Genomic DNA, 22,717 nt, shown 5'->3' with positions numbered 1-22,717 from the left:
TTTCTCTTGCAGAATACGGCAGTGCAGGTGAGAGGTCCAGGAGGGCGAATAAAAGAAACATCGGTAGATACACAATATCTAAATTTACTGCCAAAACTAGGCATTACACCCATTCCTGCACCCCTCACAGTGTCCAGGGTGATGTTCTCGCCTGTAGTAAAGCTAAACAGTGCATAGGCCTTACCAAATAAACAACCAATAAAACCGGCTTTATAGATCCAGCTAAACAAAACTCCACATTGCTGTGAAATCAGAGCATGACCTGATTGTTAGGTCTATCACTATATCTCAGGCCACAGTCACTTGCATGTATGCAAACCTTCAAAACCCGCAATCACTTTTTAGGTTTTCTTATCATATGTGCTATTGATTTCCCCTTTTTCATCTTGTTAACATCAGTGCTTCCTGCTTCCCTTATTGTTTGGCACCTATGGCTGAGCTTCAGTGATTTTGCCCAGACATGGCATTCAGGTCACAGCTTCTCATCTAAGATGACTTGTTTGTCTTTGCAGACAAGGCTGGCTTCGGGAACAACTTCACCACTGGAGGAGATAAGTCTCTGGCCCAGAGTATGGAGACTGTAGTGGTGGGCTGCATGTTCAAGTCTCTCATCACAAGATGTGCCTCCACTACACATGAGCTTCACAGTTCTGAAAACCTGGTGAGAGTACTAACATTTTTTGGCTTGAGTTTATATGTAGTGACACAGGTTTTGGGGGTTTGAGTTGAAAAGTTTACCTTTACTACCATTGGTCCGTGGCGATTACCTAATAGTTAGGTGTGCACGGAGGCTTTGCCTTCTTTCACGTGGAAATCTTTTCCACTTCATTTCTTCTGTTCAGTCCGTCGAGGTCAGACATCTGTGGATAAAAACACACTGGAGAGCTGCTTCAAAGTAGAAAATTAAGTTGTACTTCTGATGAAATGACACGCTGACACTTTTTTTCATGTTTAAAGGGATAGTTCACCCAAAAATGAAAATTCTGTCATTAATTAATCAAAATTTCCCTCATGTTGTTCCAAATCTGTAAGACCTTCGTTCATCTTCGGACACAAATGAAGATATTTTTGATGAAGTCTGAGAGCTCTCTGACCCCTCCATAGACAGCAATTTAATTAACACTTTCAAGGCCCAGAATGTATTGTTATAATAGTCAATGTGCGACAAGAATACTTTTTGTGCGCAAAAACAAATAAAAATAATGACTTTATTCAACAATTTCAGTCTAACCTTTTTTAGTCTCCTACGCTGCATTTACGCTGTAAAAACTCCCACGTCATCATGACTAATGCGGCGTGATACTCACGTGAACAGCATTGGCTGCTGTAGAACTCAAAAGCGCTGTACTATTTACAACGTAAACTGCAAAGGAGACTGACAATTGATGAAATTGAAATGAAAATTGTTGAATAAAGTCATTCTTTTTGTTTGTTTTCACGCACAAAAAGTATTCTCGTCGCTTCATAAAACTAAGGTTGAACGACTGGAGTCACATGGATTATTTTAACAACCTTTTTGGGCATTGAAAGAGTAATTAAATTGCTGGAGAGGTCAGAGAGCTTGAAGATTTCATCAAAAATATCTTAATTTGTGTCCCGAAGATGAATGGAGGTCTTACAGGTTTGGAACAACATGAGGGTGAGTAATTAATGACAGAAATTTCATTTTTTGGGTGAACTAATCCTTTAAAGGTGAACTATGTAGTATTTTTGCAGTAAAATATCCAAAAACCACTAGGCCAGTGTTATATATTTTGTTCAGTTGAGTACCTACAATATCCCAGATGTTTCCAACTATTTGTAAATTGTGATTTGCTAAAATTGCTATTTTAACTAAGGACAGGGATGTTTCAGCATTGCATTTGAGAGAGTCGCCTGTCAATTGCGTCATATCTGCGTTACCCTCGGTTTCGGCTTTTATTTGGCAGGAGCGCTTTATTCGTAGCAGTGTGAACAACTGAACGCACGGAGTAACGTCATAACATCGTTTTAAACACACTTAAATGTATCTAATATGAAAACAGATCTCCATTACCTCAAAATCATAACCGGAAGAGCGGATCTGTGCAGGCGCCCGGCGACTGTGTCCCGTCCCGTCATAATAAAAGTCCCGGTATTCGCAAGGCGGGTATTTGTTTAACAATCGCTCCAGCAGCTTTGCTCAGGTCCATAACACTCGGTCCTGCTCTGCTTTAGACTACAGTAACGTTAATAACCGCATGCATGAACGTGATTTCTGCCCGAGTCCTATTTTTCACCGGCTGTGATGAGAAGACCACATCTCCCAAGATGCTGCGCTCACACTTTGCGTCATCAAACTACGCATTTGTTTTGCATAGGCGCCCTCCAGTGGACAAAAGCTGCATAGTGCACCTTTAATACGGTAAAGATGCTTGATTTAACTCCTGCCAAATAAAAGCCGAAACCGAGGGTAACGCAGATATGACGTAATTGACAGGCGACTCCCTCAAATGCAATGCTGCAACGTCCCTGTCCTTAGTTAAAATGGCAATTTTCTCACAATTTACAAATAGTTGGAAACATCTGGGATATTGTAGGTACTCAACTGAACAAAATATATAACACTGGCCTAGTGGTTTTTGGATATTTTACTGCAAAAATACTACATAGTTCACCTTTATAGCAATCTATTGTATAAAGTGCTATATAAATAAACATGATGTGACTTTACTAGCGTGCCGAATTGCAGAGCTTGTGCAAACATAACCATGTTGCTATGATCAGATGCTTTTCTTAGGCTTTGTTAAAATGCTTGCTGTTTTCTCAATTTTGTTGGGTTTATTTTGTTATTAAGATAAAAGTGCGCAGCACATATTCATCCAAACGCCATTCTCAACAGTGTGGGCAGTGTCGGATGTCAAATTATGATCATTGATGCCTCACCCTCATGTCGTTGGACACCCGTAAGACCTTCGATTATCTTTAGAACACAAATTAAGATATTTTTGTTGAAAGCTGATGGCTGAGTAAGGCTTCAGAAAGGCCTCCATTGGCATTCAGTACATTCCCACTCACAAGACCCATAAAGGCACTAAAGATGTCGTAACAAAGTCCATCTCACTACAGTGACTCTACAATAATTTTACGAAGCGGCGAGAATCTCTTTTGCGCGCAAAAAAATAAAAATAATGACTTTATCCGCCAAGTTATTGTCTTCTGTGTAGGTCTCGGACGTGAACTCACGCGATAGCGGCGCTCCTCCTCTTCCGGGTCATGTATTGAACGGCGGAGCTGCGTCATATTCTCGCGCATGCGTCGATTTCATGTAAATAACTTGGTGGATAAAGTCGTTATTTTGATTTTTGTGCAACAATAACTATTTTCGTCACATTGTAACATTATTGTACAGCCACTGTAGTGAGATGGACTTTGTAACGACATCTTTAGTTCCTTTATGGGTCTTGGAGTGCCAATGGAGGCCTTTCTGAAGCCTGAAAGCCATCAGCTTTCAACAAAAATATCTTCATTTGTGTTCTAAAGATGAACGAAATTCTTACGGGTGTCCAACGACATGAGGTTGAGTAATTTATTAAATAATTTTCATTTTTAGTTGAACCAACCCTTTAACTCTGTCTGAGGTGGAACTGAGAAAGATTTGTTTTGATTCGTTTTCCCGTTTTCACATTCGTCAATTGTTTTTAGTATCTGGTTTAGTATCTTGTATCTGGTTAGGACATGGTATAAAACTAGTTATATTTTAATTGCTTCTATGTATGTATCTGAGTATGTAAAATTAATAGCTGATCAATAGCTGTGTAGCAGCTCTCAGGTAAAAAAAAAAAAAAACTATTGTTCAAAGAAGAGTGAATATTTAAATCTTTATTTTTATTTTCCATCTCTCTTTTCACACTTTCACACTATGACTGTCTCTCTTCACATCTAAACACATTCCAATCAGGGTCTGTATTGTGACATACGCCAGCTGGTTCAATTTATAAAGGAGTCTCATGGAAATGTCTTCCGACGTGTGGCTCTCAGTGCCCTCCTGGACAGTGCAGAGAAACTTAATACCACTAAAAAAACAGACGAAAAGGAGGAAACCAAGCCATCTGCAGCAAAAAAGTATACACACAAATATTACACACATTTTGTAATGCTTAAATTAAATATATGCCTGGATTGAGTGCATCTGTATCTGTGTATCAGTGAGGAGCAGATTCCAGGAGCTCTTTTAGGAAGGAAAGACTTTTGGAGGAAGATGTTCAAGTCTCAGAGTGCCGCCAGTGATACAAGCAGCCAATCAGAGCAGGATACTTCTGAGTGCACCACTGCCCACTCTGGTACTACCACAGACCGGCGTTCACGATCACGTTCCCGTCGGATCTCACTGCGCAAGAAGCTCAAACTGCCCATAGGTATGTTTTTGTGAGAGAGAAGTTCTTAACAAACATAACCAGATTTGACTCATTTTCTTTGTGGTTCTATACAAAGCAGATAACTATGATGAACAACAGTGTGATCTGTATGATCAGAGGATCAGAATCAGCCCTACCAATTCTTACTTTTCTTATACTGCTGTTCATCACTGATATAACGTTTTTCAGAATTTCTTTTATTGCAGAATTACTGTATGAACAGGATTCAGGTTTCATAATATCCCAATATAAAGTAGCTCCCCAAATCTGTGTGTGCATGTATATAAATGTGTATGTGTCAATCTTTCAATCTACTCAGACCATTTAGTCCAAAACATAATTTTTTTCAAAGAAAAAGATCTTTTACCAAATATGCATGAATGTGTGAATACTCTCATTGATAGTAATTTTCTATCTGTAAACTAAAATTGTAATTTCCATACACAGATGATTCACAAAGGAATAGTTCAAATGTTTTAATTCTGTCGTCATTTACTAATCACCTTGTTGTTCCAAGCCTCATGCTGTTTCATTCATCTTCAAATTAATATTTAGGCTTCTCTTTAATGCGTGTATGTGTGTGCCATACATAGTGAAGTTTGTCAAACAAAAATATAATAAATAACAAAATATGAGAGTATTTGAAGTTAAAATTAGATTTTTAAAAAGAGTTAGGGATCTGATTTTTATGAAAAGTCATTCATATCTCTGTTCTTTCCTTTTCTTCACCAGCATGCCATAGGAAAGTTCGTCATCCACTCACTCTCTCCATTTTACGTATGTGTGTTGTGTTTTAGTTATGCAGCCTCATCATACGGTGTCAGCTTTCGTTTGAAAAAAAAATGCATTCTTTTTTTTTAACCTTTTTTTTTTACTTGCTGTGAGAGTTTATGAGTTGTTTGTCTATTTTTGTGTATTAACTGTATGAGCTGGAGAACCAGCATGAAATCTTCCCTCTTACATTCCTTTTTGCTTGTTTGCACTTCCATTTAAAGGGTACCAGAGTTCTAACATGACTAGGTCTCAGAGTTACCAGAGTGCTAAATTACCCTTTTTTTTCCATGTAACTATTGAACCTGTGGTCAGGTAACTGGCTGAAACGCTCCTCTCTATCTGGGCTGGCTGATGGAGTTGAGGATCTGCTGGACATCAGCTCAGTGGACAGACTGTCCTTTATCAGACAGAGCTCCAAGGTGAGGACTTTAAATTTACAGTGTAGTGAGGTTAAGATAGTTTGTTTATAGTGTCCACAGTACTTTGCAAAGTTCTTAGAAATGCATCCATGAAGAGATTACGTTTAATGTTTCTAAAATGTCTAGTGGTGTTTCCATCAAATAAAAAAGTAATAAAAAGTAATAAAATACTTTCCTTACACATTGAGTGCATGTGAGCATACTCTTTCATTGCTCTTTACTTAATCATTATAATTAAATGAGATTTCAAAAATATTCAGTATTTCAAATAATATATTTTGAAGGAAAAAAGTATATTTAAAAAAATGTTATGTATTGTTAGTTTATACTTTATATTGCCAAAACTATTGGGACACCCCTCCAAATCATTACATTCAGATATTCCTCTTCCCGACAGAACAGCTTTGGGATGAATATTCTATAAATATGCTATAAATACTCTTTTCAGCAATATAAGTTTGTTTTTTTTCATTATGAAATGAGTGCAATTGTATCACCTTGACACAGGGTTGTTATCGTTGACTAAAACTATTTTAATTTCTAGATAAAATAAAAATGAACTGAAATCAAATAAATTATAAAAGAAAATTTTGTTTTTGCTAGTAATTACATTTCTATTTTTTTTAGTTTAATTTGAAGTAATAAAATGACAAACTGAAATGTAATTTTTTTTATGTAAAACTTTAACAAAAAATTCAAATGAAAACAGAAAATATAATTCAAAACATTCACAAAAACTATAATAGTCACGGGTTGTGTGGTGAGAGACAAAAGCACGACAAAGAAGATAATGTATCAAAAGCACAAGTTTTAATAATCCACAAGGCAAATTCCAATAGCAATCCAACACCGTGTACACACTGAGGAGGAGACCTGAAAAAGAAACTCAAACAGAACTGAACTTAAGTAATGGAGACAACAAGACACACACCTGAAAATAAATCAAATGAATAACTATGACAACTAAGGCAGGAATGGTACAAAACACAAACAGAGCCCATGCAGTGTGATATAACGCCCCCTCCCGGAAGGCGTGTCCTCAAGAGAGAAGGCGAGGAGGATGAGGAGATGCCGAAGGGTTGGTGAAACAGGCAGAGGATACAGGAGGAGGCTCTGGAGGTGGATAGCTGACTGGGAGGAGGCGGAACAGAAAAGTCCAGGGTGGTGCTGAGGGTAGTGAGAGCCAGGGAGGAGCCTTGAGCAGAGAGGGGGGATAGTAGAAACCAAGCCCATAGTCAGAACTGAGCACCATGTGCTGTTGCCGATGGGAGAAGCCATGGTGGTACAAGTCCTGGCGCCACCAAGGGGACGGCCGGAAGCAGTGCCAATAGAGTTGGAGCCCACAGAGTAGTCAGAATGCCGAGTAATGGAGCAACACTGATGACCCGGGGATCCACGACAGAGCTGAAGAGACAACCTTCCGAGATGAAAGTGTGGGTCCGGAGGCCAGAGGCCGAGCTGGAAAAAACGAAGGTTGGAGGCGGAGCCTGAGGGAAGGCCCTAGTCGAAGGAGTGAGGAGCTGAAGAGCAGCAGATGGCCACAGGTCTGCAGCGAAGGCATAGCGAGATCTGACCCAGGTGGGGCTGACTGACCGAGGGAGCCCTATTTGAGTGTAGGGGCAGGAGCCGGGGCAACAGGTTGAGGAAGGCGCAAAGTCAGCTGAGGCTGTAGGCAGAGTCGCGGCCTCCTCTTGCCCAAGTGTGGTTAGTAGAGGTGGTGGGAGAAGAAGGCTGGGTGGGTGGGACTGATGGGACAGATGAAGATTCTGTGAATAAGATGTTAAGAGGTAATTCTGAGATATTTTCTCCTAACTCCCAGTCCAAACTTTGTGCTGCCAGAGTCTCACTCTCAGTGGCGGGATGCTAGGTGGGGCTCTCATCCTTGCCCTCAGATTCCACTATCACTCCCTCGGTGGTAGATGGCGCAGCCAGGAACGCGCACCTGGTCAGACTCGCGCAACTCAGGCTCCGTGGCCAATGTTAATCTCACACGCCCCCAGGTGTGATTGCCGTTGGCTCACAGTTCGCAGCAGAGAAGTGATTAACATCTGTGGTGGACTTAGACTGTGCTACCCCGTTCAGTGGGCTCTGGCTAGGCACTGTTGGGAGTGGGGCTGGTGTCATCATCCATGGTGAATAAAGAACCACAGCACACCAGAACCCACTCCATAAAAGCACACAAAGCTCCCTCGAGGATCCTCATGTGGCGTTGTTAAAGCCAGCGAATAGGAACGAGCACAGGCAGTCATCCAGGAAGGTAGTCATCCACTCTTGCTCAAGGCACAATCGCTTCACAGCAGGGATAGCCATAATAAACAAAAACAGAAACAGAAAAAAACAAGCACAAATGAGTCTGTTTACTTTCTCTTTTAGGTCATGTCTTCTGTTGTCTTCACTACGGGTTGTGTGGTGAGAGACAAATAGCATGCTTACATTTTTAACTTAATGCCCCAAAACATTGTCATCATAGAAGATGAAAATTCCGGTCATTATATGTAAATAAACTATTCGATTTAGACAAAAAATAGCATAATTTCATTCATGCAAGATACAGTTTACCTGATTTCTTTTTTATGGTTTATACTTAATTGGGTTTTCTTATTCTACAAACAAACAATAATGTTGTAAAACATACATATCATTTAAACTAAAACCTTATACAAAGACACACAAACACAACAAAATAATATTAATTAGTTATAATATTGAATGAACATGTACACATATAACAGGGTTAATAATGGTTAGGTCCCACCAGAAACTATGCCATTGCCATTGTTAATGTGCTTAGTTTGATCATTGTTCTGCCTCACCTAATTTCTTTCTTGGAAATAAAGCTGAACCTCTTCAAAAAAAGATGCAGTCTTTGGTCTAGAGTTATTAGACATCATGTCCTTGATCCTAGAATTTTCTTTACATCTCAGGTCAAGTTCACCAGTGCCGTGAAGCTGACGGAGGGTAATGCTATTGAATATGGGCGAGAGGAAGAGGAGAATTTCTTCAAGCGGCTCGGTAAATGGCGGTCTGGTCGGAGGAACCCTTCCAAGATTCACCACACAGAAGAGAAAGATGGTAGAATCCTTGGGTGCCTTCCCCCACCCCCGCCCACAATTCGCCCTGTTTGTGTGTGTGCCCGTACTTGACGTGTCTTGTGCTTCTGGTACACTCCTCTACCATCTTCCATGCTCTCTGTGTGTTTGTCCATCTTTGTTAGAACCATCCGCTGGAAGAGGAACTGTGGTTCTCTGACCTATGACCTGGCACCATGACCCGCCACAGCTTTGTCAAAGTTATCGTGAACCTTCATCTCTCCAAGTTAATAGTTAATAGATATTTATTTGGGGAAATTTTTGATTTGTAGATCTTGTAGTGTTCTTGTTATTTCAGAATAGTGACAACAAAACTTGCATGTTCATTCGATATCACCAGTTGCATATTTCACCAGCTTTTTTCAGCTGTTAAAACCTTGTCATGCAGAGATTCTACACTCCTTTTACTGACACTATTCTGTACCACCGACAAGGTTGCCATGGATTCCAGGAGCGCTTGGCTGCTAGCCAGGAGGCCATAAAGAATAAGAACATTGTGAATCTAGGTGCAATCAGACAAGGCATGAAGAGGTTTCAGTTCCTGTTGAACTGCTGTGAACCGGGAACCATACCAGACGCTTCGATTTTAGCAGCAGCGCTGGACCTGGTCAGTTTGGATTCTTCTGTTTATATACAAAATATTGTTACGTTACATTTGATGCAAATCTGCTAGACTAAAGAGATAAAATGATAACCAGAAACGGGAAACCTGGTATTTCCTTTAAAGGAGTCAACAAATGCAGATCAGATCTTTATATTATGTTTCTGAAGGCTAGCTTATGAAGTTTTTTTCATCAAACTTAACTTAACTTAAAGGTGCACTATGTAGTATTTTTGCAGTAAAATATCCAAAAACCACTAGGCCAGTGTTATATATTTAGTTCAGTTGAGTACTTACAATATCCCAAATGTTTCCAACTATGTGTAAATTGTGAGAAAATTTGTATTTTAACTAAGTACCGTGACGTTTCAGCATAACCTTTGAGCAAGTCGCCTGTCAATCGCGTCATATCTGAGTTACCCTCGGTTTTATTCTGCAGAAGCACTTTTCTCTTAGCAGTGTGAACATGTCACAGCAGCGCTGAGCGAACGCACAGAGTAACGCCATAACATCATTTTAAACACACTTTAATGTATCTAATATGATAAACAGAGCTGCTTTACCTTATAATCATGACCAGAAAAAGTCGAAGTGTGCGCGCCCAGCGACTGTGTCCCGTCCCGTCATAATAAAAGTCCCGGTACTCGCGAGCCGTGTGTTTGTATATCAATCGCTCCAGCAGCCTTGATCAGCTCCACAACACTCGGTCCTGCTCTGCTTTACACTACAATATTGTTAATGACCGCATCCATGAACATGATTTCTGCCCGAGTCCTATTTTCCACCGGCTGTGAGGTGAAAACCACATGTCCCAAGATACTGCCCTCCAGTGGATGGAAAGTTGCATAGTGCACCTTTAAATTGGGATCCGTATTTTTTTCAAAGAAAATAAGGAACTGAATATTGTTTTGTTGATTTTGAATGTCCTTGCCAGGAAGCCCCTGTGGTGGCAAGGGCATCGCTTTTCCTGGAGTGTGCCCGTTTTGTGCATCGCTGTAACCGTGGTAACTGGCCAGAGTGGATGAAAGGTCACCATGTGAACATCACTAAGAGAGGGCTGTCCAGAGGACGATCGCCTGTAGCGGGAAACAAAAGGAACACGAAGCTCCAGTGGAACGCTGCCAAACAATTTTACCAGTGGGGAGATGTGAGTCACATTAAGCTGAAAGATATGCAAATGTTGTCTTTCCTGCAGAAAACCCACTTACATAAATTTTGAGAAATTCATTTTGTGTTATTTGGCTGCATCTAATATATGTATCCTCAAAAAGGCAATAGGCACTCGGCTGAGTGAAATTTGCCACTCAGACAGTGAGAGTCCAGCCAACATCTTGGGTTTCATCTATGATGAAGAGAGCAAGAGGCGTGCGAAAAAGGAGGATGAGGAGGAAGATTATCTGGATGACAGTAAGAGCGAAAATCTCATAAATTGAGAATAAACAAATTCAATATAATACTTCAGCATTTAGCTAATGATTTTTTAATTATTCTTTCAACAGACACAGTCAACCCTACAAAGTGTGGCTGCCCTTTTGCTCTTAAAATGGCTGCTTGTCAGCTGCTTCTGGAGATCACCACTTTTCTGCGAGAGACTTTTCCCTGTCTCCCCAGACCCCGAACAGAGCCCCTTGTGGTCAGTTTTGGTATTTTCTCCTTCAGATCATGGCTGCTTTTCCCGAAAGTATCGTAAGCCTAAGTTGATAATAGACACAATTTGTGGTAATTGTTAAGCGATTAACTAAGGCTTACGATGCTTTTGGGAAACGCAGCCCAGATTCATTCATGTGACATGATTAAGATTAGTTGACCCAAAAATGAAAATTCTCTCATAATTTACTCACCCTCATATTGTTACAGATGTATATGACTTTCTTTCTTTAGATGAACACATTTAAAGAAATCTCGTCCATATAAAGCAAGTTGATGGTTCCCAAAAAGTTGAGGCTTCAAAAATCTTGCAAAACAAACACAATGGTAATCCATATGACATGACCCTAGTTGATAGGTTGATGTATTCTGAAGATAAACGATTGGTTTGTTGTAGAAAAATACTAACATTTTAAACTTATGTTGTGAAGCATGTCTTGAAATCTCCTTTACAAGTGATACGGAAGCACAGAGGATGGTTACTTCTCATGTGAGTTTCACAATGCACTTATCCCTATCGTTTCACTTAATTGATTCATCAAATTGGGTCGTATAGATTACCGCCACGTTTTGCATTGTTTTTGAAGCGTCAACTTTAAGAGACCTATTCATTTCCTCCATTGGACTCACAGAGATGGATTATTTTTCAAAAAATGTTATATTCATCGAAAGAAAGTCATATACATCTGGGTGGGCTTGAGGATGAGTAAATGATGAGAGAATTTTTGGTTGGAATATCTTTTAACCTATGAAGCCCCACATAGTATAACATGCTGGGGAAAAACAGGATGTTGTGGCCATGAAGTAGGAATTACAATCCGGTCTCACTAGATTTTTCAAGCATGCAGCATTTCTACAGACACTAGAATATGCCACATTCTGTGGCGTCTTTTTATAAACGTACAACATAATGCATCAAAAATGTAAAAATATACAATCTACTTCGCTTCAGTGCAGTCCTGCAGATTTAAATTTTGCGTTCATTTATTTCAGCTAAAAGGTATCAATCTTCTATTTGTCACACATCTTCACGTGATACGACTTTGCAGGTCAGAATGACTTCACCAAACTTATGCGTAAATTCTTCGCTTGGGCTTGTGTTTCCTGTCTCCCTCAATAGCATGCATATGAATGGAAGTCAATGGAATGAAAAGTGTAGTGTGATCGCCCCTTTAATTCCCACAGATTACTAATTTGTTCCCTTGTTTTAGTTAAATCTTGACCATGTTGTACTATTTTGTTCCCTTGATGTATTCACAATTAAACAAGGGAACAAATTAGTACCTCATGGGCATGATTTAACTAAAAATGAGTTAACAAATTAGTACGATGTGGCCATGATTTTATTCAAATGAGGGAACTAAGCTTAAAAAAGAGTTTACAAAAGCTTAATTTGTGCCCACAACATCTTCCACATATCATGTGTGGGGCTTCGCAATTAACATTGCAGAAAAATTATATAAAGCCATAATTTTATTAATATTGTATATTTTGCAAAAAGTTTAGAATTGAAGATTTATCTCCATTTCAGTTATTTGGAATTTGAATTCAATTAGCTACAACACAGAATGTTAATTCAAGGGAATTTGGGGTAATACATTCTGGGAAATTAAGTGCAAGTTTTATCAACATTTATTTATATGATGTAAAATGCATATTTCAAATGCAGGAAATCAATTTGGAATTTAAATCTCAATTTTATTCTTAATAGAGGATTGAATAGTATCTTACATCGTTGCACAGTAAAACAGGCTTGTCTTTTGGCTCCTATAGGATTTAGAGAGCTGCCGCTTGCGTCTGGACCCAGAGCTAGGCCGTCACCGATATGAGAGGAAGATCAGCTTTGCAGGAATCCTGGATGATGAAGATGGACATGATTCTTTGAACAGCAGCAGCCACACCCTCAAGTCTGACACTGGCTGTGAGGAGAAGAAATCATCACAAGAGCCGCTGGGTAAAATGAAAAAAGAAATCATTTTCTGCATGTGACATGTTTTGATACATGACGATTTATCCTTTCATTTTGTCTTGTCTCCTCTCCCCAGCTCCAATTAGGAAGATCCGTATTGGTGGCTCTCGTTTGCTACAGATTAAAGGAGCAAGGAGTTTCAGAGTAAAGAAAGGAGGCTCTTTGTCTTCTATCCGCCGAGCAGGGAGTCTGAAAAGCACTAAGATGTCCAGACAGGACTCTGAGTCTGAGAATGACGTGGATTCGGAACGGCTGCTCTCCCAGAGCAGAGATACTGTCACTGATATAGGTCAGACAATGCTTCTCCAGCCCTATCTGAAGTTATTTTATTATTACATTTGTGTTGTTATCGGGGCGCTGACAATGATACATTTTACTGAAAAATAGAAAAAATATTTGTTAGGCTGATCCAACAAACACAAAGGTAATGTTTTAATACATATCTAATTGTACATATTTTAACTTAATAGTCAGTTTAAAGCTAATAGGGTAATACACGTAGGTAAAAGGAGTTCAAATCAGATCAGTCATTTTGCAGTAATTTTATTTAATGCGTCTCAGAAATCCAAGCTTGTCACGAGTAATAATGGCAAACTATGCCATCATACATATTTTCCAGTTTTTTTTAAATGTTCATACTGCTGTTTTTAACCTTCCGAGTGAGAGTTATATAACATGTTTCTGTATGCAGTATATGAGGTAAAGGAGGGGTGAAATTCTCCACACACACACACAAAAAAAAAAAAAAAATATGTATGTATGTATATATATATATATATATATATATATATATATATATATATATATATATATATATATATATATATATATGTATATGTAGCATGTTATATTTCTGAATCTGATTCAAGCTAACCCCTTTTTTCCAACATTTGTTTTAAATTTTTTATCTTGATTTACATTAAGGTCGCTATAAAAATAAAATAAATGATTCAATGAATTGTACAGGTCTTATTTGAAAACGGAGATCAGATACATCTAAAAAGATTTGTCATTGCCACAGATACATTTACCATACAAATTTGTTTATGCAGATAATGGCTTTTCTGCACATCGTTAGTATGCAGTAAACAAAAAAAAGGACATCACATTAGGAGCTTAATTTCATGAGTAAAATGTGTGTATGTGTTATCTGTTTAGGAAGCCCTTGGAGTGCTAGCGAGCCAAGCATTGAACCTGAAGGTCCTGGCAGCACCGGGGGTGTGGAGGACAACTACCATCGCAACATGTCGTGGCTGCATGTAAGTGCCAGTATTCTGACTTTTCCCTGTGTGAAGCTGTGAACTAAATGTGTGTAATATTCGTTTCTTATACTTCTCTTTCTCAATTACCAGATTATGATTCTGCTGTGCAACCAGCAGAGTTTTATCTGCACTCATGTGGATTTCTGCCACCCTCGCTGCTATCAGCACCACAGCCGTTCCTGCGCTCGGCTCGTCCGTGCCATCAAACTTCTATATGGAGAAACAGTCGACAGCCTGAAAGAGAACAGCGCCACTGGCAATATCAGCGGACGTGCTAAGAAGAGCAAAGAGGTGGTTAAAAATCTTCAGTGCTAGGGGGTCCTACAAACTAGTATTCTTAAAACAAGATTTTGTTTAATTCATTGTGTTGACACAATACGGCATTTCTAGTTATTATAACTAATATTATACAAAATTCCTCTAAATATTGTAAAAACACTTAAGTGGGTTGCATGTTACTTTTGATACTGATGTTATACAACAGTTTAATATACAAGACATTAAAGGGTTAGTTCATGTCAGTTAAATTCTGTCATTAATTACTCACCCTCATGCTGTTCCAAACCCATAAGATCTTCGTTCATCTTTAGAACACAAATTAAGATATTTCTGATGAAATCCGAGAGATTTGCGAACCAGCCATAGGAAGCAATGTCATTGCAACTTTTAAGGCCCAGAAGCCCTAGTAAAGGCATCATTAAAATAGTCCATGTGACTCCATGTGCGCAAAAAAAGAAAACAAAAATAAGGACTTTATTCAACAATCTCTTCTCTTCAACGTCATTCTCCTACGTCAGAATGCCAGCGCATTACTTGCTAGCTCCTACGTCAGCATCACATGCATGTGTCTTGGTGCTCACGTGAAAAGCGTCAGCCAATAATGAGCTGGTTCTGATGTAGAACCTGGAAGTGCTGCACTGTGTTTACTATGTGAATAGCTTAGGAGAACGACGGTATTAGTTCCTAAATTAATCCATGTTTTGAATAAATCGTTTGAGCAAACGATTTTTGAGCAATGTCCCATTCACTTGCTTAGTTCTATCAAAAGGATTGATTAATTCAGGAACAGAGTTAATTCAATGACTCATTCATAAAGACAGTACCTTGCATTCACTTGGCAGTTTTAGTATTAGGATATAAAACATTAGTCTCCTAACATTATTAGCAATTGTCATTGCAGTGTAAAGATATTAATTCCCAGTAAATACAATCCAAGAGGTTTGGAACTGTAGAGTATGTGTTGTCTAATGGTGTCCAAATGCAACCTAACTCCTTGCTCAGCCTACCCAAGTACAGTATATAATTGTTTTGTTTTAGTGTTCCGACAAATCCTGCCTCCGGACCCCATCCATGAAAAGACGCCCCACTGACAGCAGTGCTGAGGGGAAAAAAGACACTGGCATGTTAAAGTACATCCGCAACCAGGTCTCTTTTGTCCTGTCTACTACAGAGAGAACTTTACTGGTGTACAAGCTATTGTTACAAATACATAAAGACTGTGAGTTAGCTGTGTTAAGTATGCTATGTTCTATCCTTTTAGGTAATGAGCCTGTCTCCAGCCCCTCTCTCCTTGCTCATAAAAGCAGCCCCTATCCTGACTGAGGACATGTATGGAGACATTCTGCCTGCAGCATGGGAGCTCCTGCTAAGTGTGGATGAGCATATGGCTGCAGCTGCAGGTCTGTCTGATGAACATATTCCTCCCTTGATGGGGAATCTACTCAGATTCATTAGTTAGTTAGTCTTTGAAATGCAGGGGATTTTACAGCAAGGGATTTTATTCCTATTTATGGCATTATTGAATTATACTTTCATTTATAATGTTGATGAACCATTTTATAATTTTAAAATGGCTCTGTTCCAAACCCTAGTGAACAGCCTACCTGGTGTGTATTTTAGGCACTATTAAAATCACCATGAAATCATCATTGCAATATTTTTTATAAATAATTGATCCTTGCACAGTACACAATTATTTTTGTTGTAAATAAGGACAAGTGATTTAATTCAGTCAATGTCAGTCAAGGAGATGGTGTCTTCATGGTGAAACCTCCAAATATTTGAAAATCCCTAAATGTGCTATTTACAGTACTGTACATCCATACTTAAAACTGTGAAGTACGATCCCAAAGAAATTTTCTAAAGTGTAATGTCCTCTACCGAGGACAAAAGTCTGTGCCTGGTCTAAGGAGAATATATAAAATGTAGACAGTGAGACAATTCCCTAAGGTTTGGAAGGGAGCTGATATATGCCTATTTCATAAATGGAGTATCTCTACATACATTAATTACTATCATGCAAACACACACACACACACACACAGCTGCCCTGTTCCTGCTGTGCGCGGTGAAGGTGCCCGATGGAGTGACAGAGATGATGATGGCTGAATTTCAGCACCAGGAAGCGTGTCAGAGAATAAACTCCATTTTGAAATTCTACACTGTCTGGAGATTCCGTTACCAAGTGTGGCCTCGGATGGAGGAGGGGGCTCAGCAGATTTTTAAGGTATTACTGATGGATAAACACACTACAGTAGAACTTTACTTTTAATTGTAAAATGCTTGTATACTTGTAATTTCTATGTACATATTCTTCTTTGTTATTATTTTGTTTTAAATCATTACAACAAAATAATATCATTACAAATTATTTCTCTCTCTCTCTCTCGTGTTGTTTAATAGATTCCTCCACCCAGCATTAACTTCACGCTGCCATCTCCTATTCTGGGAATGCCCTGTGTGCCCATATTTGACCCTCCATGGGTTCCTGTTAATGCAGGCACTGTTCCGGATGCAATTAGTGAAGATCAGTCTGTACGTTTTAGTGGCCCACCACACCAAACATATCCGGCCTTAAGGCAAAATGGCCATGCACAAAGTTTACAGAGGATATTTCCCCATTAACCACTCATTCAGTTATTTTTCTGCTTCCTGTACATTTCAGAAATCGTTCTCGGCACGTGCAGTGTCTCGCTCTCACCAACGGGCAGAGCACATCCTAAAGAACATGCAGCAGGAGGAAGAGAAGAGGAGGCTTGGTCGCGAGGCCAGCATCATCACGGCCATCCCTATCGCTCAAGAAGCCTGCTATGAGCCCACATGTAGTCCCCCGCCAGAGCAGGAAGAAGAGGGTGTGTCATTTCTGTGCTGTGTTTGTTAGGGTTATATCATAAGACAGAAAGAAAACACTTTATTTTTAATATTTGAAAATGTTTGTGTGCTGCTGCGCATCCCTGTGTGTATTATAAGCAGAGTGTACACGTTGTGCACCCCCCTATAGGCGCATATTACTAATGCACTCTTTAAATAACAAACAAAAAATTGTGCAGTTGACTCTAGACCAGGTTTTAGTTGGTCAATAATTTCAGTTGCCTCAAAATAGCAATGTTTTCAGACCATCACACCAATGGGCACACAATTTAAACAACATGGGGCAGGACGTGAAAATTATAACTGCGTCAGGCTGAAACAGCAAAAACACTTGCCTTACACGCCTGGCACCGCATTGCGCCGGGTGTATGATAGGGCCCAATAAGTGCATTGTACCACATTTTCATGTAGTACTAGTAGATGCATGTAGAAACCCTAATATAAAGTGTGACCAAAAGAGTTCATTTTACATGAAACATACTGTAACTTTCCTAACTCAAACCAGTTAAAAAAAACATTGATTGTAACCAAAGACTACTAAAGTGAAGACTGTGTACTCATATTTAATTAAGAATTGGAGAAAGTGCAACAGGCAATATGGCATTGGAAGTCCCGCCTTGTAAATAAACTAGCAAAACTGCTATACATAAGAGGCAGTCGACAATTGGTAAAGTCATCGCAGCACTGCAGCTGCTGTTAGCATGATTTAACTAAAAATGAGTTAACAAATTAGTACAATGTGGCCATGATTTTAATAAAATGAGTGAACTAATTGACAGACATGGCCATGAATGAATAAGTCTTGAGCTTAAAAAAAGAGCTTACAAAAGCTTAATTTGTGCCCACAACATCTTCCACATATCATGTGTGGGGCTTCGCAGCACTGCATCTCTGCATGCCATAGAAACAGTCAGTGTTTTGAGACGCACTCTTAGGACTGCACATGTTGGCTGGTCCTGCCTTAAAAATAAGCTTTTTTTTAATGCTACTTGAGTTTAATTAACAACATTTAGGGGGCAGTTTGTGTCACACATTTTGTTGTTTATTTGAAACATGTTTTACACACCGTTATTGAGATTTCAGGATTCTCATATTCAGATAGATAGGACTTGGTATTGGATGCCCGAAACAGCTGCTCAGAGGCAATTTGAACCATATGTTTAATTACCACAATGACCAACAGAAAAGCTGCTTGGTTTGATTCTGTGTGAGCAATGTTGCATACAAAATATCACAGAAATACCTGGCACTCTGAATAGGAAGGATCCCAACATTAAAAAATGAGCAGCTGAAATTTACATTAAACAATCTATGCTCAAATTGTTCAGAAATATAAAATTGTTATGTGACCTTGTAATTTTCAAACTTAAAAATGTAATTCTGTTTTCCAAAAAGGTGTTCAAAAGGATGGAGGATTAAATACTCAATTAGACTCAACAGCAAACCCACAGCTTGTGTGTGAATATTGCATGGCTCTGCAAGTCACTTCACACGTGAATGTATTTACAGAACATATTTTCTTAGAGATTAGCTAATTATGTGCAAATGTAATATGTGGTATCCTCTTCTCTGTCAGTAGAAGATGTGGTGAACCTGACATCACGTCGTCTGTCCGTCAGCCCTTCCTGTGCCTCCAGTAACTCTCACAGAAACTACTCCTTTCGCAGAGGCTCCGTGTGGTCAGTGCGGTCAGTGGTCAGTGCTGAAGGTAAGTAGCATTCTGGACTCCAGATTAAAGAATACAGTCGTTGGTCATATTGATTTTTTAAAAATATATATTCATTATAAAAAAAAATGTATTCATATGGTTTGTTTTACCTTACAAGATGATGAGAACACAACAGAACTCACGCCGACACATCACATGCTGCAGCCACCCCAGGCTGTTTTCCCACCATGCATATGCGCTGCCGTGTTGCCCATTGTGCACCTGATGGAGGATGGAGGAGTTCGGGAAGATGGAGTTGCGGGTGAGAGGCAAAGAAGAATCTTCCCTCCAAACCACTTCATAAACATTTTTACCCACTGTTATTTTAGACCCTCACACTACTTTTTTTTTCTTCGTTTTGTGTTCCCACAGTATGTGCTGTTGCTCAGCAGGTCTTATGGAACTGCCTGATTGAAGATCCAGCTCTGGTCCTGAGACACTTCCTGGAGAAACTCACAGTCAGTAACAGGCAGGTAAGATCACCTAAGGAGTCATGCCTTCAGAGAATAAAAGATGAATATGTGCTGTTATATGATGAAACGTGGTTATTGCTCTCAGGATGAGCTGATGTACATGTTGAGGAAACTGCTTCTTAACATTGGGGATTTGCCTGCCCAGACCTCGCACATTCTTTTCAACTACCTGGTGAGACTTTAGCATGCTTTTTCAACACCAATGTGATGATGACAAAAGGAGGAATTTGTTTTTAAATGGCATAAATTAAATGCCACAGTGGTTTGAGTGAACACTCTTAAAAATGAAGCTGCTAGAAAGAACCAAAAAGGGGGTTTTACAGGAATGCCATAGAAGAACCATTTTAGATTCCAGAAACCATTTTTCATTGTGCCATAAAGTGCCATTTTTTAAAGAATACTATTGCAGAGAACCTTTTGTGCAGTGGGAAGTTTCCATAGATGTTAAAGTTTCTTCATGGAACACACAAAGATCTTTGTTAGGAAAAATGTGCCCACAATGAAAATTCTGTCATCATGTACTCACCCTCATGTCATTCCAAACCCAAAAGGCTTGGGCTATATATTTTTTATTATTTTATATTTTTTAATGAAACCTGAGAGGTTTCTGTCCCTCCATTGAATAAAATTGACACAAAAAGGTCATAACGGTCAAATAAATCCAAATGAATTAAGTCTTGTGAAGCGATACGATCGATTTATATGATGAACAGATTTAATTTAGGCTTTTATTGACATATAAACACAAATACAGAGTCCATCACATATGGTAAACATGGAAGCTTGTGCATGCACTACATGCTTGAAAAAACCTAATTTGTTCTTGTTTGAGCTTCCATGTTTACTATATGTGATGTGATCTACTGTTTCTATGTGTGTAGATCATTTGTTTAGGTGTCAATAAAATACTAAAGTAAATCCGTTAAAGGGTACCTAACACAAAGTTTCTGCTAATCTCATGTTAATCTTGAGGACCTACCTATAGAGTAGTATTGCATCCTTCATATCTCTGAAGAGTCTTTAGTTTGATCATATTTATAAAAGACAGATACACTGTCATTTTTTTTCCGAAAACATATGTTTCGTGTTGTTTACATTATATGTACTTGCGCATGCCGATTGTCAAAAAAAAAGTTTGATGCAGTTTCACTCACCGCCTGCGTTTTCGACTCATGACCAAGAACAAACAAACACACTTGTAGAACTCTTTTGCTGCTCCGAAAAAACAAACTGCATGTTTCCTTTACACTGAGTTGTTTGGAAAGCTGAACAAGGTTATCTTTATCTCACAAACAAAAACACACTTCTTTTGTAACATTGTTGATTTTATGGTCTAAAAACAAAATGACAACACTTACGACTGCTTTTGTAACACGAATGAAGCTTGTTGATGGTCGTGCTCTTGCTCTCGCTCTGGTTGATGTGCGTATGCGCTCATCCGGAAGAAGTGCCCATACTAGCAGTTCTGCCCTTTATGATGCCATACAGTAGCCTGACAAGCCAGACCCACATCAAGATGTTTGGTCTGGAAACTCGCCATTGACAGGGCTCAAGCCGAGGGGCGGGATAAACGGTTGTCTTTCAAACTCCCTCTGCACGCGATAGGATAGCGCTACCACCAACCAGAGCAACGAAGGTGAAGCAGAGCTTGTTGATAGATTAAACGTCATTATGGCCCCGCCCAGCGACTCTATACACGATGTGATTGGCCCGGCAAGAGTTCAGCTCAGAAGGGTATTGAGAGTTGCTAGACGACACTGGCGAGCAGATTAAATTTGCTGCCGCTAGGGTGCGTCTAGATTTCTAGGCTAGCCATACAGGGCCATACTCAAAAAAAACTTTCAGAAAATAATTTGAGTCCTGAAGGAGTGTATTTGCCACAGAAATACTCTCATACGTGCAAATCTGTTTTTTTTGTTTTGTTTTTTTTGGCCATGTTTAGCATGAGAATCCAACTCTTTAACAGTCTAAATAAGTCATAATGCATGAAATACATATATACACACACACACACACACACACACACACACATACATACATACATAACAAGTGATCATATCTCTTCCGCTTGATTCGTACAGATTCGTTTTATGATGCTTTCATAACCTTTTTGGATCTTCTAAGTTTCGCTTACCTGGACAATCAATGGAGGGACAGAAACCTCACAGGTTACATTAAAATATCTTAATTTGTGTTTTGAAGATTAAAAAAAAGTCTGGAACGACATAAGGGTGAGTAGATGATGAAATAATTTTCACTTTTCGGTGAACTATCCCTTTTAGAGTGAATTATGTAGATGCAGGGATCTCGTTATGCAGATCTGAGTATCATACTAGACATGTGAAATCTGATATTTTTCTAATTTTTTCCAAGGTGGGCTTGATCATGTATTTCGTAAGGACGCCCTGTGAATGGGGCATGGATGCCATATCAGCCACATTGACCTTTCTGTGGGAGGTGGTGGGTTATGTAGAAGGGCTCTTTTTCAAAGATCTTAAACAGACTATGAAGAAAGAACAGTGTGAGGTCAAGCTTCTGGTTACTGCCTCCATGCCAGGTTGCATATTTTAGTCACACTCCATACAGAAAATAAGTTTACCAGTGTCCTGTTCATGTTCATAACTGTACCTGTAATTATGTGCCTAGGAACCAAAACCCTGGTCGTTCATGGACAAAATGAGTGTGACATTCCCACCCAGTTACCAGTGCACGAAGATACACAGTTTGAAGCTCTTTTGAAGGTCATTGTAATCGCTGTATTTTTGCAAAATATTATTTTTGTATATTTTCACAATTTAACAACCTTTTCCCCTTTTTTCTCATGCCAGGAGTGTTTAGAGTTCTTTAATATACCAGAGGCTCGATCTGCTAACTATTTTCTGATGGATAAGCGTTGGAACCTTATCCACTATGCCAAGGTGGGTTATGGTTTTCAAACAGATCTAGACATTTCAAAGGATTCATAGTGAAGATTCTTGATAGTAAACACTAAAATGTTTGTATGTTGGCTGAAATGTGTTATCCATCTTGACATCAGACCTATGTGCGAGACATCTACCCTTTCAGAAGATCAGTGTCTCCTCAGCTTAACCTGGTTCATATGCTTCCAGAGAAGGGTCAAGAGCTCATTCAGAAACAGGTGTGCTTTGTGAATCTCAGTCAAGTGTTTTTGCTGAACCAATAATGGAATTTGGAATTTGCTCACATAATGGAATTTGTGTAGGATGATCAATTTGACTTTATATGGAT

General features: G+C 39.2%; 1 protein-coding gene across 2 annotated transcripts in view; it reads left to right on the top strand.

Annotated features, from left to right (window-relative positions):
- Positions 1-22,717, top strand: part of LOC137094084 (protein unc-80 homolog) — a 75,052-nt gene that overhangs the window by 29,259 nt on the left and 23,076 nt on the right. The window contains exons 16-42 of one of the 2 annotated variants that reach the window (XM_067459353.1): positions 13-63; positions 513-661; positions 3,920-4,083; positions 4,168-4,376; positions 5,463-5,569; positions 8,494-8,641; positions 9,093-9,265; positions 10,194-10,406; positions 10,531-10,666; positions 10,759-10,892; positions 12,680-12,860; positions 12,952-13,164; positions 14,034-14,134; positions 14,228-14,428; positions 15,455-15,562; positions 15,678-15,816; positions 16,462-16,643; positions 16,820-16,951; positions 17,082-17,268; positions 18,867-18,995; positions 19,114-19,257; positions 19,368-19,468; positions 19,554-19,640; positions 21,842-22,025; positions 22,115-22,209; positions 22,297-22,386; positions 22,506-22,607. In XM_067459353.1, the coding sequence (XP_067315454.1) occupies positions 13-63; positions 513-661; positions 3,920-4,083; positions 4,168-4,376; positions 5,463-5,569; positions 8,494-8,641; positions 9,093-9,265; positions 10,194-10,406; positions 10,531-10,666; positions 10,759-10,892; positions 12,680-12,860; positions 12,952-13,164; positions 14,034-14,134; positions 14,228-14,428; positions 15,455-15,562; positions 15,678-15,816; positions 16,462-16,643; positions 16,820-16,951; positions 17,082-17,268; positions 18,867-18,995; positions 19,114-19,257; positions 19,368-19,468; positions 19,554-19,640; positions 21,842-22,025; positions 22,115-22,209; positions 22,297-22,386; positions 22,506-22,607 (3,860 nt within the window). Of the gene's footprint in view, positions 1-12; positions 64-512; positions 662-3,919; positions 4,084-4,167; positions 4,377-5,462; positions 5,570-8,493; positions 8,642-9,092; positions 9,266-10,193; positions 10,407-10,530; positions 10,667-10,758; positions 10,893-12,679; positions 12,861-12,951; positions 13,165-14,033; positions 14,135-14,227; positions 14,429-15,454; positions 15,563-15,677; positions 15,817-16,461; positions 16,644-16,819; positions 16,952-17,081; positions 17,269-18,863; positions 18,996-19,113; positions 19,258-19,367; positions 19,469-19,553; positions 19,641-21,841; positions 22,026-22,114; positions 22,210-22,296; positions 22,387-22,505; positions 22,608-22,717 lie in introns of both variants that reach the window. The other variant, XM_067459352.1, reaches the window with a different exon arrangement.

Source organism: Pseudorasbora parva, chromosome 12 (assembly GCF_024679245.1).
Source record: "Pseudorasbora parva isolate DD20220531a chromosome 12, ASM2467924v1, whole genome shotgun sequence".
In the NCBI taxonomy this organism is placed as follows: Eukaryota; Metazoa; Chordata; class Actinopteri; order Cypriniformes; family Gobionidae; genus Pseudorasbora; species Pseudorasbora parva.
Note: the sequence above shows the minus strand (reverse complement) of the source record. Positions and strands in the feature narration are given on the sequence as shown.